This window comes from Lissotriton helveticus, chromosome 10 (assembly GCF_964261635.1).
Source record: "Lissotriton helveticus chromosome 10, aLisHel1.1, whole genome shotgun sequence".
NCBI classification, from domain to species: Eukaryota; Metazoa; Chordata; class Amphibia; order Caudata; family Salamandridae; genus Lissotriton; species Lissotriton helveticus.
In genome coordinates this window covers 667,292,733-667,310,930 of record NC_136071.1, presented here as the reverse complement: position 1 = coordinate 667,310,930, position 18,198 = coordinate 667,292,733, and the positions used below count along the sequence as shown (strand labels likewise).

At 46.7% G+C, this 18,198-nt stretch overlaps 1 protein-coding gene across 1 annotated transcript in view; it reads left to right on the top strand.

Moving 5' to 3' along the window:
* Window positions 1–3,795: 3,795 nt before the first annotated feature.
* TTC21A (tetratricopeptide repeat domain 21A) overlaps window positions 3,796–18,198 on the top strand; it is a 465,179-nt gene continuing 450,776 nt past the window's right edge. The window contains exon 1 of the mRNA XM_078663200.1: window positions 3,796–3,912. Within this exon, the coding sequence (XP_078519326.1) occupies window positions 3,886–3,912 (27 nt within the window). The 5' untranslated portion in view covers window positions 3,796–3,885. The remainder of the gene's footprint in view (window positions 3,913–18,198) is intronic.

The window sequence follows — 18,198 nt, the reverse complement described above, 5'->3', positions numbered from 1 at the left end:
TTACTGATAACCCAGTGGGGTGAGACAGGTTGTGAATCAAACAACATTTTCCTGGCTCTTTCTTTGGAACCAACCCCAGGGGCGAACAAACCAAGGATGCACGTGGTGGAGAACTAAAAGGAACTGCCACCCTCCCTGCAAGCACCTCCCTCATAATTTTTCCCTGGATCAACTCCTGCTGTTGCAGAACCGACTGTTGATTCTTTGGTGGGACTGATGAAGGGGGTGCGCTGGAAGGAATGCGGAACCTGTCCTTAGAACTGTAGTACAGCATGTGTGCATCCTTGTTGTATTTACTGACCAGGTGCGTGAGAAAGTGCATGCGAATTGGGTAAGGCCGCTTCACATTATTACTTGGGCAATAAACTCTTAAAGTGTGTTCGCTCTCTCTGCTTGCAATGCTTTTTTAAAACACTTAAACTCTGGCTGTCCTTGTCCCCTGCAGAAAGAGCAAATGTGTTTAAACTTACATGCTGCCCCCTTGCTACATTCCTTCTTGTTGTACTGCCAGCAGGCCCGTTTTTTGTCTCCCAAACTTTTGTTGAATCGAAAGGACTGAGCTGCCCTCCCAGTTGCAGGAGACATAGAACTCTGCATGCCAAATATTGATCTCCCTCTGGTCCCATGCTATCTCAGGCCTAACCGCTTTCATCTGCCTAAACTTAATGTTGTACTGCATCCACGCCGACCCTTGGAACTCAGATGCCGCCCCATGAATGAAGGACATGTACCCAAATAACTGTGGGGCTAACAATGGTGTTTCCTCAGTCAGAATTGCTGCGTATATGGAAAACCCTGTAACCCAGTTTCTCAAGGACCACTCAAACCACACCGTTTTTGGCTTCAACTCGATCTCCTTTGTCGCTCTGGGCCTACTTGGGATCACCCCCGCATTAATCAAGTCAAAAACGTTCACAAATTTCCCTCCGTGAATCTTATCTCGTGTCTCTGTTGGAACATGCCATGTAATTGCTGAAGGAGGGGCAAGCACCAGAGATGCAGACCCAACTATCAATGAGGCTCGAACCCTGGGATCGACGTTGACCGTCTTAACCACTGGGCCACACCCCTATTTCCTAACCAGGCGTGTCCTTGCTCCTGTGTGGCCTTTAACAGTGAAGAAAGCCATCACCAATACAATATACATGGGGGGAGTTATTGCTATAGTGACCGGTACGATCTCCCTGTAACTTGCCTCACTTCCAACTTGCTCTGAATTAAGCCTTCAAATACTTTGATCGCGGACCACATGGAATCACTAAAGGGCGAGATTGCTGTGCACCCGGTCCATATAGCTGCCCCAAGCCGACAGTCGCTGAATGTATGAGTGCCGTGCAACCCTTCTAGCTACCCCCATATAATCTGCTGCCAATTTCGTCCATGTCACCTCCTTAGAGGGTGAGTACACACAACACAAGGCCGCAGCAGCGCTCTGACACGCGCCAATTCATCGCGACAAATCCCCCGGCATCCCAGGAGCTGTTCGCATAACCCCTCACGGTGGACACACTCCATGCAAGCAATACCACCGAACACTCACGCTAATAAATTAACCCAATACAGGCGCCATTTTGGAAGGCCGAAGATGAAAGGCTGAGTAGGCCCCACAGAATCTCTGCTACGCATGCACACACAAATATTTACCTACGGCATAATTCTCAATCATAAGAAACATGACACACACGATAATAAATAACCCAGTGCAGGCGCCCTTTGCGAAATAGAACAATGACCTCGGGGCCAGGCGCTTCCTGGCTGTTAATGGGAGCTTGGAAGGTTGAACCCTCGGGCCTTTTTTACCAAGACGACAACTACCAGGAAACGGCCTCCAAAGTTCCCCATGGTTATTTCATATCGTGCTTCTTTATGCCAACCTGATGCAATTCTAAATTGTGCACTTAACGAGAATTACTCGCATGGGAATAACATAACCAACAATCACGCGCTGAGTCAGAAAGAAGTCCACAGCGGAAGGCAGATGGACGGTATCGGGGTCTCTCCGTGAGAAAGCTGTATCCTGAGCATTAGTTAACCCCTGTTCCCCGCTGAATACACATAGTGCGCACTTTAGCACGCAGTACACGCGGATCATTACAAAAACAGGTTCATGTGATACAGAGCATTCCCCGCACCCCTCAGCCCGCCCATGTCGACCAAGAAGGAGCCTGCAGACCCAGGAGCCCTGCCGGCAGCCGCAGACCACAGGAGCAGACTCACTATCATCGTCCGCCCCGGACACCACCCCCGCAATCCGCGGCCGCACACAGGCCCCCCCGGCACACCCGACTCCTTACCTGGCGAGATGGACGGCTGCAACCCGACGCGCTTCTCCTCCTCGTCGCCTCCCACCACGCGCTCGCTGTGCTGAACCCCCGGCCTCCCCCTCATAACTCCGAACGAGGGAAAGTTTAAAACTATACAAGGGGATGTAGGAGGGAGACGCTTCTGGGAGGCCGCCACCGATCCGGTGCAACAGAGGAAGGAGAGGCCGGGGTCCCTGCCCCTAGAACCTAAATAGGTCACCAAGCTCCGCCCTCTGTCACACCGGAAGTGCGTCCTCCTGCCCCGGAAGAGTTAAGCGACCGGTCGCCCATTGGGGCAGACCGGCCGCCCCTATCTAGAAAAGGTAGGGGGCGGGGGCCGGGGGGCCGTGTCCTAAGTGCGCGCTCGCCGATGCTCAGCTCGCGCTTGGCATTTTTAACCAAGAGCGCTTTGGATCTGGCATACATATTTGCCTGGGGCGGAATGAGCTTTAAGCTTTAATATAAGGCCTATTCACCCAGTTGCATTAAAAGATCTTTAGCTCGTCACCAGATGCTTCGGGACTGTTTCACAGGATGTGATCACATTTCTAGTTATTTGGAGAACCAACACGGTTTTAACGCCCAGTTATATATTATGCCTTCTATCCTGCAGCTCTTTCTATTAATATTCCCTGTAAAGAGTTGCAGGTCACTTAATGTCACTTCTCCACAGCTCATGGACTCAGTATACAAGGCAAAGCGAGGAACATACTGACCCAGCATCCAAGGCACCCCAGTCTGCAACAAAAAAATCATTTACTGCCACCATGACTTGTATTTGGTCTATTATGGCATCACAGAAATTTCCAGGAGGAAAAAGGAAATTGGTTTGTGGTTTTGCATAAGCACTTTCGAGAACCTTGTGGTTTTAAGGCCATTTCTAGACCCACTGCACTGCACAAAAGGGTGCGGATACATATACGTATACACGCCAGCATTATTCTACTCGAGAGAAAGTGGCACTCAAAAATGTCACACACAAGCACACTCAAAACATGGAAATCTCAGACTTAAGCAAACTGAAAGCTTGTCAGATCTGCATTGTCACTCAAAATGTCACAAATAAGAACACTCAAATGATTCAGAAGCACAATGGAAACAAAAAAATGCCATCCATTTGCACACCGAAAAGTTGGTAGCTACCTAATAAGGTACAGTTTGTTCAGGAACTAACGCAAAGAGGCCTGATAGGTTATACGAAATACTAAATTAATAATCCGATCTCTCGCGGACAACATTTTCATCTCCGGCAGGTTATTTTTTGTCTTGTGGTTTCAACAAAAGCATAAGGTGTCCGCGCCATATGGTACACTTCCAGGTTTTTCATCACTTAGCGATGAATAATGCTTTAGAATCGCCGCTCGCGATTTTCGGAGTCCCCCCCTCTCGTCTCTTTCAAAGCTCTGCGGTATCTCTTTAAAAATCTAGGATCATAGTGATCTGTCATCGATTACCTGGCCTTACGCTTCCAATAGACAACGTCTCCTAGCAACAACGCCGACGGTCGGTAACGAGGGACGCGGCTGCAACTTGTCCCAGTCGCATACCAGAAAAGAGAGAGGATTACCGAATTGCTGCAGCCATGGCGGGCACAGACTCCTTGATAATGGTGGGTGTTTATTTTCCAACTAACTCACCATTATTGTACTTCTTACTTGTAACTTTGATCCACCATGACTACCATTGAAGTCTCCTCCCACGCTCCTAAATAGTATACATTTATAGATCGCGGTTACTTTATTTATCACCGTCTGCCCCAGATCTCCACCATCTGGAATATGCCTGCGCTTACTGATATGTTTGCAGTTCTTAGGGGGGTTACTACCAGAGATTTTCAAACTCAAAAAGAAAACCTGGGACATACCATAAACACAGACGTAGGACTAAATATGGTCACTGACCTGGATTTAGAAGGACTAAAGTGACCAATCACGTTAACGGATAGAGCACATCTCACATACCTTTAAGACAGACTAGAAATAAGAAAGACAAAGCATTGCTAAAAGTAAATATTTGGTAATATTTCGGTGACTGAGTGTCCGTGCTGCCTCGGGTCTCCTAGAAAAAAATCCATAACAAAGAAACATATTTACTATAACAATATGGAAGCTAACCTGGCAGCAACAGCCCTTTACTAGTTAGACTTAGAGGTAAACTCTACCCTCGCAGAACAATGCCACGAAAAGAAGCCATAAGATGAAGTTTGTGTATTAAGTAGCGATTTTACAAGGCAGACTGCAAAATATAGAATATTTACTGCCCTATATAGTGAATGTAGTGGATGTAGTGATAGTATACAAAAATGTGAACGTGTATGCTTGTAGTGCTAAACCCATAATCCTAAAAGATGGGACCTAGAAAAATGTACACTCTAACAGCCTGAAGAACCAACAGTAGACCGAGACATACCTGCAAGCTGGTTTGCCCAAGGTGCATCGCTGGTTAGTCTAACTTTGCTGTAGCTCCAGCTGCGTTCTTCTCCGCAGCAGCAAATTCTTTTTAGCATGATCTCTGGGTGAAGGTATCCGGCCTTATGGCATCCTCTTCAGCTGCAGCCTGCAGCTTTTTCCAGCTGGAGGAATCTAACTTCCAAAAAGTTGGCTTCAGTCCGGAGGTAAAAATCTTCACCGGGTTCGATGATGACCGACTCCCCATCGACGACAACTACCTCCTCGGCTGGAAAATCCAGCTTTTTCCACCCAGAGTGTTTCTCGCCATCGACAATAGCTTCTCAAAGACTTTGTCCTGTGTCTCCCTGGCAACGACAACTCCTTGGACAACGACTGCTGTCTTGCTGCACTGAACTTTACCTTCTCCAAGAACTTTTCTGAGACCTTTTTATAAGTCCGAAGATAAGCAGAGACCAGACTTAATCCACCCCTTGTATCCAATGCGCATTCCACATCGGCCCGCCTTAACTTTCGACTTTCGACTTTGACCCAGTCTTGCGTGAACAGATAGCTGTAGTTGGAGCTTTGATTATCCAAAATATTTCATAAAAAACTTTAAGAAAATCATAACTCCAGGTCTACTAATAGGATTACATTTGTTTTGGTGTCATTTAATTTAATGAAATTTACTCTAAATTGGTTTGGGATTTTTCTTGTGTTTTCACTTTATTACTGTTTGTGTGCTGCATACATACATTATATAATGCATTTAAGTTAAGCCTTGCTGCTTTTCTGCCAGAATATCGGAGGGTTAGGCACAGGTTAATTTAGTGACTTGTTGTGGATCACCCTGACAAGAATTGTGTTTGTTGCCTAAGTTGGTTTTCCACCACCTCAACTCAACTAATAACCCAATGTCTTTAGTTCGATGTTCATTAGTGGGATCCAGTACTTGTGTTTCTGCAGTGCCAATCAGTGATTTGTGTAAAACTAAAACACCCCAAAATGAGCATATGTCCATTTCTTTTTTCCCCCTAAATTCTCCTTAGTTTCTGATTTGTTTATTTTCCCCCAAATTTATGTCTTGTCTCACACCTTTCTTGCTACAATAGAGTCGAAGCTAAGCAACATTGATGACCTCAGCATTGAAGAAATGCAGAGGTTCTGCAAAGAGAGGGGGCTGAAAATGGCAAAGAAGGCCACCCAAGGTGGACCTCTAAATAGCCCTCAGAACCTTTAGAAGAGCAGGAGGATGCAGGCCACACCAGAGGAATAAGAATATGATGGTCCTGAGGATGGGGAGGTGAACTTGGAGGATGAGGGTGAACAGGAAAATTTCACGGCCACAGGTCCTGAGCTACAGCACCATGAGGAGGAGGAGGACACATTGCCCACAGGTGTAAAGTCCCCTGCCAGGGAAAGAGCAGTGTGTCCTACCACAACCTGTCCCCTGAGGAACTGAAGGATAGGAAGTTTGAAAAAGAGCTCGCGCTAGAGCTGGCAAAACTTATAACGGAGGAGGCAGCTGCCCACAGGGCCTCTGAGGAGAGAATGCTGGACCTGGAGGAGGAAGAGGCTGAGGCAGAGAGGACCTTAGAGGGAAAACATTTTCTGCCTCAGGAAGTGAAACTGAAGAAGTTAGACCACGAGGCCAAAGAATGCACAGGGTCCAGTAACAATAGTGGCAGTAACACAGTGGAGAAAGAAGGGTCCACATGCCCCAGGAACTGATGCCTATTAATGTGGTGGGGGTGACATTAATACATGTTTTTCAGCCTATGAGGTAGCTAAGGATGCACAGGCTCCCATAGGATGATTGGGGAGGGAGACTGGGGGATTAGTCTCTGGAAGCACATGCCAATGGTGGGGAGTGATACTATGCCGATATTATAGGTAGAGAACCAGATGAGGTATGCCTCCATCAAAGCCATTAATCTCACCAAGTTTAGGCACGCCTCAGACCAGTACCACATGGGATTTATGGATAGCCAGAAGCTACCAAACCAGTCTTGGGCGGGTTTCCTTGATTATTCCATTAAGGCACTGAGTGGGTGGGTGAGGGGCAATAAAGTGAGTGATTTTAATGGTCTGTATGATCTGCTTTTGAGAGAGCACATACTCGGTACTTGATTTCTATATGATAGCAGCTCACTTCTCCTAGAACAGCTTGCCAAAGTGGCGGACATATGGGTCAGCACCAGAGTATTCAAAAAGGCACCTGGGGGGATCACCAAAACGGTGGAAAGGGTCCCCAGCAAAAGGAGAGGAAGCCAACATTAAAAACAAAGAGTTATTCAAAGCAACTCAAAACAGTCCCCATGAGAAGGATTCCAGAAACCAGCATGATCAAACGAAGAGTGGTTTCCTTGAGAAGAAATCCTCCAGGAAGTTTTCCCCCAAATGTTACGAGTTCTACAGGTAGATACACCTCAATGGGCGCCCCAAATGGCCATAGAGGCCCAGCCACCCACAGGTAGGCAGCCACCGGGGAGGGCTCGTGTAGCATTTGGGGAGGAGGATACCCTAGTGTCCCAGGGTGACAGAGAAATGGTGCTGAAGGCCTTCATACCTAACAATACTTCTAACTATAGACCGTGAGTCACCATCAGTGGGCAGCAGATGAAGGCTCTGAGAGACACAGGAGTCAGTACGACTACTGTCAGGTGTCATCTGGTGTCCTCAGAACAGTTAACTCTTAATGTATGCCACCAGGTTGTAATAGCAGACAAATGTGAGAGTCAGTTCCATGGCTCTGGTTCCCTTTGAATGAGAGGAGGTGTCTCAGGTTCTTTAAGGATAACTATGAGTCCAGCCATGCCAGTGGATTGCCTGCTCAGAAGTGACATGGAGCACACAGTTTGGGAGGAGGTGGAACTTTGGTCCCACCTGGAGATGTTAGGGTCACCTGTGACCAAACATCCATGGCAGCCCGAGAGGGAAGTCAACAGAACCTGGGCCATGCAAAACTGCCCTAGGTATCTGCTATAAAGATGAATGGCAGGGGCACCCATTGTCTGGGAGGAGACTGAGCCTTAGGGCGATGTCCCAGAGCCTATTGGGGAGGACACTGCTGCCCTGTGTGACCTATTTAAGCTGGTCACCTGGCAAGCCGAAGTTGGACCATCCAGGGAGGAATTTTGAAAATACCAGAAAGAGTGCCCTACTCTTTAGGGCCTATGGGGCAGGCTGAGACCCAGGCTGCTGGCGACACCTCTGGTGATCTCCTGATTTACTGAGAGAATGATCTCCTGTGTAGGGTCAACCTGTAGCCTTTATTAGCAGGACACTACTTTCCAAGGAACAAAGGTGGAGTGCTATAAAGAGGGAACCCTTTGCGGTGGTCTGGGCACTGAAGTTAAGGCGATACTTGTTTGGGACTCAGTTCTGGGTTCAGACTGACCAAAGACCAACAGCTGGCTAATATCGATGAGGGGTGAGAATCTCAAACTGTTGAGGTGTGCAATCTCTCTACAGGGAATGGACTTTATGGTGAAACATTGTCCTGGAAATGGCAACACCACTGTTGAATGTTATTCCAGGTACTTATGCCTAAGCATACGTTTTACCTTCACCCCTCCTGTTTTTCTGGATTTGTTTTTGTAGCCTTTAGTACTCTGTCTACTTTACCAGTGCTAACTTGTGCCAAAGTGCATGTGCTCTCTCCCTAAAACATGGTAACATTGCCCTACACCTGATTGGCACTTTTTAATTTACTTATAAATCCCTAATGTATGGTACTACATGTACTGAATGCCTGTAAATTAAATGCTACTAGTGGGCCTACAGCACTCATTGTGCCAACCAATAAAATTGCTCTTTCAAATATTTCTCAGGCCTGCCATTGCAGCCTGCAGTGCAGTTTTAAACTGCCATTTCAAACTGGTAAAATAAGCCTTTTGCCAGGCCTAAGCCTTCTTTTATAATACTTATAAGTGACCCCTAAAATAGGTCCTAAAAGCGGGACATGTGAGTTTGTTTTACATGTCCCGGTAGTGAAAAACTCCTAAAGTTATTTTTCACTACTGCAAAACCTGTCTCTCCCATCGACTATCCCTGGGTTACCTTGTTATTTAATAAGTGCTAACTTTGGACTGAGAGCAGATAGAGATATACTATTGAGATCCAAATGGACTGAAATTTAAAATCCTCTTTAATGGTAAAGTCGCATTTTAAGAAAAGATTCTGAAAGTGCCAATTTTTTATAAAGTTTGTCAAACACAGAAGGGACCTGTTACTCTTTGATCTTTTATGCCATCTATTTTCAGCAAAGATCAAACGATCAAACTCCATCTGATCTGGTTATTTATTAAACCATTTTTCTCTTTTATAGAACTTTTTCCATATATTTATATACATTCATGAATATGTGAATAGGGACATCTCCCTGTTCGTTCCAGAGTAACATACAAAAATCAAACATACATTTGCGACAATTTACATATATTTACAAACATATATCACAACAATGAAAAACCATAATATGTTCATCCACCAACATTAATTCAACAGTTGATAGACCGTTCCCTCACAGTATTTCTTTAAACCAGAGAGACAGAGCTATCATACACTGGGAACAATAGATACAAACAAAATGGGGATATCACTTTCAATTCAACTCCCTCAATATGTGTATCATCTATCCATTAAAGTTCCTCAGCATCAAGTACAATGCCAAGTACAATGCAGACGCATTTCAAGCCCCGGGGGACCTCCAGGGGCTCTCATCAGGGCTTCTGAATTATAAGTATTGGTGTGATCTGATGGAGATGATTTAGTCCATCATGCTTGCTCGTAATGGTTCAATTGGAGAATAGAACTGGCCCTTCATTGTAGGAAAATGCAGGCATAATTCTTTTCACCGTGTGTGCACAGTTTCACTGTGTGTGTGCGGTGTAAATCCAGTTTTTTGTGAATAATCTTTCCAGATAATTCTTTATGTTTATACCGCGACTTGGAGCAGTGCCCAGATCGAAAATGTTCACTCGTGTTCTTAAGCGGTAATTCATACCACGTTGAGTTCAACTCAGGGCCATCATGGTTTTTAAGTCGATAATTTATTTCTGCCTAGTAGGGCTTTCTGTCTACTTCTTCCTTCGGTTGAGCATCAAGAAAGTTGGCATTTTCTTGTTATAATTTGTGCCTTTTGCTAGTGTCCTCGAACACATTACTGTGACTGCCTCTGCTGTTGGGGTTTGTGTATTCCTCCCAGACAGTGACAGAAAGGGGACTAGGTGTGGGCAGGATGGGGCATCCTGACAAGATGGCTGAGGGGCGGAGCTGTGCTGTGCTCCACTTGCACTTCAAGGGCTTATCTCCAGCACAATCAAAGGACCCGGACAACAGCCTTTTGTCTAGACTTCTTGGATCCTTGACAGGGGAAGAGAAGAGATGAACTATCCAGTACCAGATGTGGGGAAGGGGCAGGATGCTCCCCTCACATACAAAGGCTGGCACTTAGAATACATATTTGGCCCTCTGAACTACTCTTCAATACACTCCTGGGTCTGTGGAAGACTTCAGAAGGACTTCCCTGCTGCCAGATGGACTGCCTTGCGGCTTGACGGAGAGCTGGATCAGCTCCTTAAACCCAGGCTACATTAGTAACTCCAGGGACTAATTGGCTGGCTTCCTGTGTAAGCTACAAGGATATAACAAGCTCCTGAGGCCTTGAACCTGGATACTGGGTTCTGCTGGAGAGAGTCCTGACCCGCCAAAAGATTTCTCCTAGGTCCTAGACCCTTTAGAGTGGTGTTGGTGGTACTGCTCCTGCCTGATCCTAAACACTGGGTCTTAGAAAATGTTGTCATCTGAAAATTCCTGGAATACTGACAGAAGACTGGGACCTACCTGCCAGCCTATCCACCCAAGGCTCATCGCCAATCAGCCTGACTTAACCGTAGCTCCTGCTACGTTCTTCTCTGCCACAGCAAATCTTTTTCAGCTGGACCTCTCGGTGAAGGTATCTAGCCTCATGTAGCCATCTTCAGCTACAGCCTGCAGCTTCGTCCCACTGGAGGAATACAACTTCCAAAAAGTTGTCTAGGTCCAGCGGTAAAAATCTTTACCGTGCACAATGACGACTAGCTCCTTAACGACGACGACCTGCATAGAGAATTACCTGCCTTCGTCGGCAGCTTTACTGAGACTTTGTCCAGCGGCTCCCCAGCGTCAATGACTCTTCAGCAGACACAGCCTGCTGCCTTCTCCAAGAACCTTTCTAAGAAATCTTTGTAAGTCGAAAGGTAAGCATAGATCGGGCCTAATCTACCTCTTGTATGTGACCCTTGCTGCATCGCGGTCAGCCTTAACTTTTGACTTTGACCCGGTCTGGCGCTACCAGATACACCCAGTTCGTGCCTTGATTTTTTCAGCACTATATTTAATTAAAAATGTAAATATTTTATAACTCCGGTTCTACTAATTGGATTTAATTGGTGTTGGTGCCGTTTCATGTATTTAAAATTGACTCTATTTTACTAAATTGGTTTGAGATCCTTCTTGTATTGTGTGTTCACTTTATTACTTTTTGTGTGCAACATAAATACTTTACACAGTGCTTCTAATTTAAGCTTGACTGGTTTTTTGCCAAGCTACCAGAGGGTTAGCACAGGTAAATGTAGCGACTTTTTGTGGGTCACTCTGACAAAAATTGTGGTTTTTGCCTTCCGCCTGCCTCAACCAATAGCCCAATTTCTCACAGTTTGCTTTATAATAGCATGTTTGTTTCTGTTTTAAGAAACTCTGTGTGTGCATACTTTACTTTGTGAAATGACAGTAGCAGTGAAACATACACATAAGGCCAGTGTTTTTTGCTTATCTAAGAAACCATATGTGCATATGAGTAAACACATTGTTATATACATAATTCACTCAAACAAAATGAAAGCACACCAACAAATAAAAACAAGTGAACATGCAACGGTCATTAGTGTGTAATACTGTGTTCATGACAGGCTAAGGCACCCGAACAGCACCCACTTACAAAACAAAAGGCCATAATTCAGCAATTAAAAGGATGTTGTGCCAGCTCCGAATTAAATATATAAAAGAATACACATAGACCCTTAACTGTCATGTCTATTCTGTAAGGTAACAAAGGGACTATATGATGCTCCATCACCAAAATCTAATGAGAACACAAATGGTACTGTGTTACTTTCTGTGCAATGCCATGGCATTGATGAACAGGCCATCCAAGCAATGTCAAACCACGAAAAACACAGGGAAGCTTATGTATGAAAGGGGCTGGGCCAAAACGAATTCTATATCTGTACTTCTTGTACTTTTTTTGTGAACAGCTTCATTGGCATTTTCACGTTTATCAACAGTGAGCATGTATATTGCAGAATACATGGTCAATACAAAGGCAAAACAGGCAGGTTTATGGGTTTACAAGGTTCATTCCTCCATTCGCCTATCCAGATTTTAAAGAGGCTTCAAGAGCAATGAATGTGCAAGATACACACTGTCAGTGATACACTAAAGAGCCACTCGTAGTCCTCCTCCCATTCCCAGGTAGGGTCTTTTTATGATCATGCCCAGGTACGGCTGTATATATCTTCGTCCCATAGAACAATTCAGTCTGAGCCCCCTATGGTTTTTCCACACACATGATATTTTAGGGTACTTCTGTGGACATCCCTTAGCCAGGTATACCAACATCTCCATAGCCATGCAGCCATCTAGGCCTCAAGCCCAAAGCTTCATTTTGGGAAGTTCTGCTACAAGTCATTTACATGTGTTATCTGTTTTAGCAATGATGAGGCCAATAGTATCAGTGCCTTGGTGTACCTGCTAGTGTCTGTCTTGTATGATGTTTTTCTGTTCTTTTTAATTTTTTTAAAAGTAGATGACATGGGGTCTGTTATATATTTAGAGCTGTCTGTGGCCAGACCTTCAAGAGACTAGCAGTTCAATGGTTTTGTGGTTTGCACAATTTCAGAAGCCCATTACTAACCCAAGGAAGCAATAACGTAGATCTCAAGTTGTCCAGTGTTATTGGTACCTCATTCAGCCCAGGGTTCTTTACATTTTGGGGCTTGTAGTTTTGGTTTTACTTTCATAAGTTCAGGACTAATTGTACCGGAATTCATAGGATCTGCCGAGGAGGGATTCACATAAATTTGTTAAACAAACTATGTACATTCTACATGTATAAGACAACAATAAAACACTTGGGCCCCTTTTACAAACTTGATATACCATTAGAATTGGTGAACCACTCTAACTGCCAAATTAAAACACTGTAACATAAAGTTTTAGAAAACTGTAAGGTTGCTGGGACAGACCTAAAAAAACAGGACTGTCCTGAGAAATATGCTGTCTTGTCACTCTGTAACAAGAAGAGCAGGAACTTGGTGTACCAATGGTGCTACATTGATAGTTTGGGTACTGGTGTGGTTCTCAGCAGTGAGGTTGTGTTTAGGTGCTTCCAATAGGGTTGATTAAGCAATCCTACTCTTTACAGTGACTACTGGATAACACAGATAGAAGTGGGAAATGAAATGTCGACCTGAATCTACAAAACTAATTTTCCCTTTAATCAATCAATATTCTCTTTATTCGAATGTTAAAAATAACCCAAAAAGAACAAACAAGCATCACACAACATATGCAGTCAAATTACAATAAATAAATTAAAAAGGATGCATAAATAGGTAACACATTAAACATTCACAGAGTTACGCCAAAATATTGAGTTTTTGAGAAAAGCTCCCACCGCAAGACATCTGCTGCCATGCAAAAAAAATAAAAGGCTGGCCTGCACTGTAGGAAGGCCTGCCTTTTTAAAATAGGTAATATAAATGTTCTCTTCAAAATGTCCCTTCCTGTTGGATAGGAACCGGAGCAATTTTGTTTTCAGTCATCCGGACAAATATGTTCATAAACTACTTCATCAAAGTGCTTGGACCATGTGATAAAATAGTTGACCATTGTGGATTCTATAGAAATTTGTAAGCTTGGGACGCCACATGTCCTGCTCGGAGCCAAAGATTAGAAGTTTAATTAAAGACGAGTATTTAGAAAATTGGAATTTTGAGAGGTTAAAATTAATCTTTAATCTTCAAAAAATTATAAAAATCCAAATTAGTGAGGTCATATTTTGTAGCAAGAGCTGCAAAAGGAAGCGGATCACAATTAATATCGTAAAGGTCCTGAATAATCCTAATGCCAAATTTTTACAATGCATTTTTAATTTAACAATGCTTCTGTTGCATCGGACATGTGCTCCGTTACATAAATTGAAGCTAAGGGATAATGATAGGTGCTGGAGCTCCGATATGGAACCAGGCACGCACCAACACTCTTTTTGAATGCTCGCTATTATCTGAATATGTGGCCTCTATCCAGAGATACTTGTCAAATATCTTTTTTTTTTTTTTTTTTATAAAATTTTTATTTTTCATTTTTAGTAAGCAAAACACTTAGGAAAACAATACAATGAGCGACACCTCTAAAGCACTGTCTACACATGGGCAACGGACTATAGGAAACTAATTCCAACGGCAGAGCAGCACAGATAGTCCATAGACAAAGTCCAAAATCCAAGCAAGGAGGGCAGCCGGAGCCGAGGCTAGCCGTCTTGTGCCCCAAGTGCAGAGCCTGTTGAAAAAATGCCATGATTGTCGCATAAAAGGAACAACCCACAACGAACCTCCCTCCCACTCCTCCCCTCCCTCCCCCCCGTGTTGATGACAGCCATTCATACATACAGACATACTACTCTCAGTTAAAGTTGAAATAGGTGGAGCGCGCGCACCGAGGAGGGGCAGACTGCCGAGGGCAATCCTCGTGAAAGGAATCGGACCAGAGGACCCCAGCGAAAGATGAAGTTCTTAAAATTCCCCAGAAAGATGTCCGCCACTCTCTCCACACTCAGAAGTCTCCACAGCCTCGCGTGCCAGAGGGAGATCGCTGGAGCGGCCGGCGACTTCCATGCTGCCGCAAGGGTGATTTTAGCCGCCCCAAGGCAGAGCCAGAGAATTTGCTTATCGGCTCTCGTTTGGTGCTCAAGATCTGGGTCCCGCAGCCCGAGCAGGACATGTTCTAGTGAGGTAGATATCGGATAGCCCAGGATGTCCTTAATGTGGGACAAGATCTCCTCCCAGTAAGGGCGGATGATCGGGCAGTCCCACCAGATATGGCGGAAATCCCCCAGGAGCCCGCAACCTCTCCAACAACGGTCGGAAGCGGATGGAAAGATGCGTCGCAGTTTGGCCGGGCATAAGTACCAGTACATCATTGTTTTGAAGTGTGCTTCCCGCAGTGCCACCGATCGATTGTGCGCCGAGACGTCCCGCCAGAGGCCTGCCCACTCGGCCTCGGAGATGTCTCTCCCGATCGTTTCCTCCCAATGTCCCATATAGCGGGGGCGGGGTGTTGCCGCCGTTGTAAGCAACAATTTATAGAGAAAGGAGATGGCCCCCTTCATGGAGGTAGTGCGCAGAAGGAAGGCCTCGAAGGTGGAAGGCGGTCTCGTAGCAGCATCCCCCGTCCCTGGGGAGGTAGCCCAGTGGAGAAGCTGGAGATGGCGAAATTGTTCCGATGGGGGAACCCCATAGTCTCTCATGCAATTGGCGAAGGTGAGCGGAACGGTGCCATGAAAAAGGTGAGTAAGTGCTCGACAGCCTCCCTCGCGCCACAAACGAAAGGGGCCCTCCTGCATCACGGGGGGGAAGGCCGGGTTGAAATGAATGGGGGTAAAGGGCGACGGGAACGTCGTCCAGTGTTCATCGCCCGAAACCGTGTCCCACACTTTCAGCACCGTGCTGGTGGGGGTACTGATATAGGCATTCCTAGGCCTATCACTCTTGGGCTTCCAAGCTAGATCCCATACGGAACGACTGGCGACACTCCTGTCCATATGCAGCCAGTGTTTCTCCGAAAGCTGCTGGGACCATTCCACAAGAACACGCAGTTGCGCCGCTTTATAGTACAGGTGCATATCGGGAAGACCCACTCCTCCATCCGACCGCAAACGGCGCAATGCAAAGAAGGAGAAGCGGGCACGTCCGTCCTGCCAAATGAAGCGGAGCATCAGGGTTTTGAGGCGTCTAAAAAAATCTAAGTCAAGCGGAATGGGAAGGGCCTGGAAAAGATAGAGGAACTTGGGGAGGAGAACCATCTTAATGGCATGTATCCTATCTAGCCAAGAGATGTATTTGGGTTTCCAGCGGGCTAAGTCAGCCCGGATGGACGCCAGCAGCTGAGGGAAGTTTGCCTCAAACAAGCCCCCTACGGTGGGCGTTAAGCGGACCCCCAGATACAAGAGGGAGCCGGTCGCCCATGACAAGGGGGTCAAAGGCCACACCCGCTCCACCTCAGCCGGCGAGAGTGTGAGGTTCAGGATGTACGACTTCCCAAAGTTTACCTTAAAGCCGGCTACCTTCTCAAATTCGGAGAGGACCCTCTGGACGTGCGGGAGCGAGTGAGCAGGATCTCTTATGGACAGTAGAACGTCATCAGCGAAGAGTGAGATTTTGTGTTGCTCTCCCGTAAAGGGAAGGCCCTGAATCCCCTCGTTTTGCCGTACCACCAGCGCCAGCGGTTCGATGCTAAGCGCAAAGAGCAGAGGGGAGAGGGGACAGCCCTGTCTAGTTCCGCGAGAGTGGGAGAAGAAGGGCGACAGATGCTCATTAACGGTAACTCTGGAGCGGGGAGTACTGTAGTTCGCCCGGATCATCATGATGAATTTGTCAGAGAACCCGAAGGCCGCCAGAGTACTAAACAAAAACCCCCAATCCACTCGATCGAAGGCCTTCTCCGCGTCCAAACCCACTAGTACCGCAGGTATGCGGAATCTATCGGCCTTCTCGATCAGATGGACCACCCGGCGTAAGTTATCGTGGGTCTGGCGTCCCGTAATAAAGCCCGACTGGTCTGGGTGGATGAGGACCGGCATCAGCTCCTGGAGGCGTCGTGCGATAATAGCCGAGTACAATTTCGCGTCGATGTTCATAAGGGCGATCGGCCGGTAGGCAGAGCAATGAGTGGGATCCTTCCCGGGTTTAGGAATGACCGAGATCACCGCCTCAGCCATGGAGCCAGAGCTGCAGCCAGTTTCCGCCATCGCATTGAAGAGACCTGTTAAGTAGTCACAGATCTCAGTGGCGAAAGTCTGATAAAAAAGGGCGGTATATCCATCAGGTCCCGGCGCCTTGTGAGGCTTCAGGGCCTTGATGGCGTCCAGTATTTCCTCCCGGGAGAAGGGGGCCGTTAAGCGTTCGTTTCGGTCAGTAGAGACTTGAGGTAGTGCCAAGTCAGCCAGATATCGCCGTTGCGTATCGGGATCGTGAGCATCGCTGCTATAGAGATCAGCGTAGAAGCGGCCAAACAGGGCAGCCTTTTCCTCATTACGGTGAAGGGGTCCCCCGCTCCGTCCCGCATGCTTCCAATGTATTCTCGTTCCCGTTTATCTCGGAGCTGACGGGCCAAATGCTTCCCCACCTTGTTACCCTGCGTGTATGAAGTGTGGCGCAGCCGCAGTAGTGTAAATTCTGCCCGATTGTTGTAGTGGGCCCTCAATTTCCCCCGCACCGCAGTAAGAGGGCGAAGGGTGAGCCGGGAGGGGTTCATCTTATGCGCTGCCTCCAGGTCGGCCAGTTCTGCCTCCAGCTTCTCACGTTCCGCTCTCCGCAACTTGTTGAGGTTGGCGTTGAGAGCGAGGCACGTGCCTCTCAGGGAAGCCTTACAGGCATCCCAGGTCGTGAAGATGGAGGTGTCCGAGACCGGATTCAGCGCCCAGAAATCTCGAATTGCCGTCCGCAACGCTTTGTACGAAGTGTCATCCCGGATTAAGGCAGCAGGGAAATACCATTTGCGCGTTCCGTCGCCTTTCGCCGACCAGCGCAACCCAAGGACCAGCAGACTGTGGTCTGAGACAGAGAGTGGAAAGATGCTGGAGTCACGAACATCGCCCCGAAGGGCTTGACTTATAAAAACATGGTCTAGTCTGGAATAAGAGCGATGGACAGCCGAAAAGAAAGTGTAGTCCCGGGTGTGGGGGTGCAAAGCGCGCCAACTATCAATCAATCCCATTTCACTTATCTTACGCTGCGTGGCTGAGGAGAACGTGCCGGCGTCGGCTCTAAGCGTGCCAGAACTATCCAGGGTTTTGTCCCACACCATGTTAAAATCACCGAGAAGTATCAAATGACCCTCAACAAAGTTCTCAAGTTTTCGTAGCAGCTCTTGGAGAAAACTATTCTGCCCCGAGTTAGGAGCATACGCCACCACAAATGTGCAATGTTTCTCATACAGCAACCCCTTCACCATCAGCCATCGGCCCTCCCTGTCACTCTGCATCCCTAGAGGTTGAAAATGAAGGGCCGCTCGGAACAGAAGGGCCACCCCTCTATGTTTGGTGGAAGCTGAGGACCTATAGATAAGCGGGAAATGCCTATGTCTAAGGCGGAGCTCATCCTTACGCGCCAAGTGGTTTTCCTGCAGACCCACTACGTCAAGCTGATGGTCAATCAAGTATTTCCATATTTTTTGGCGTTTTT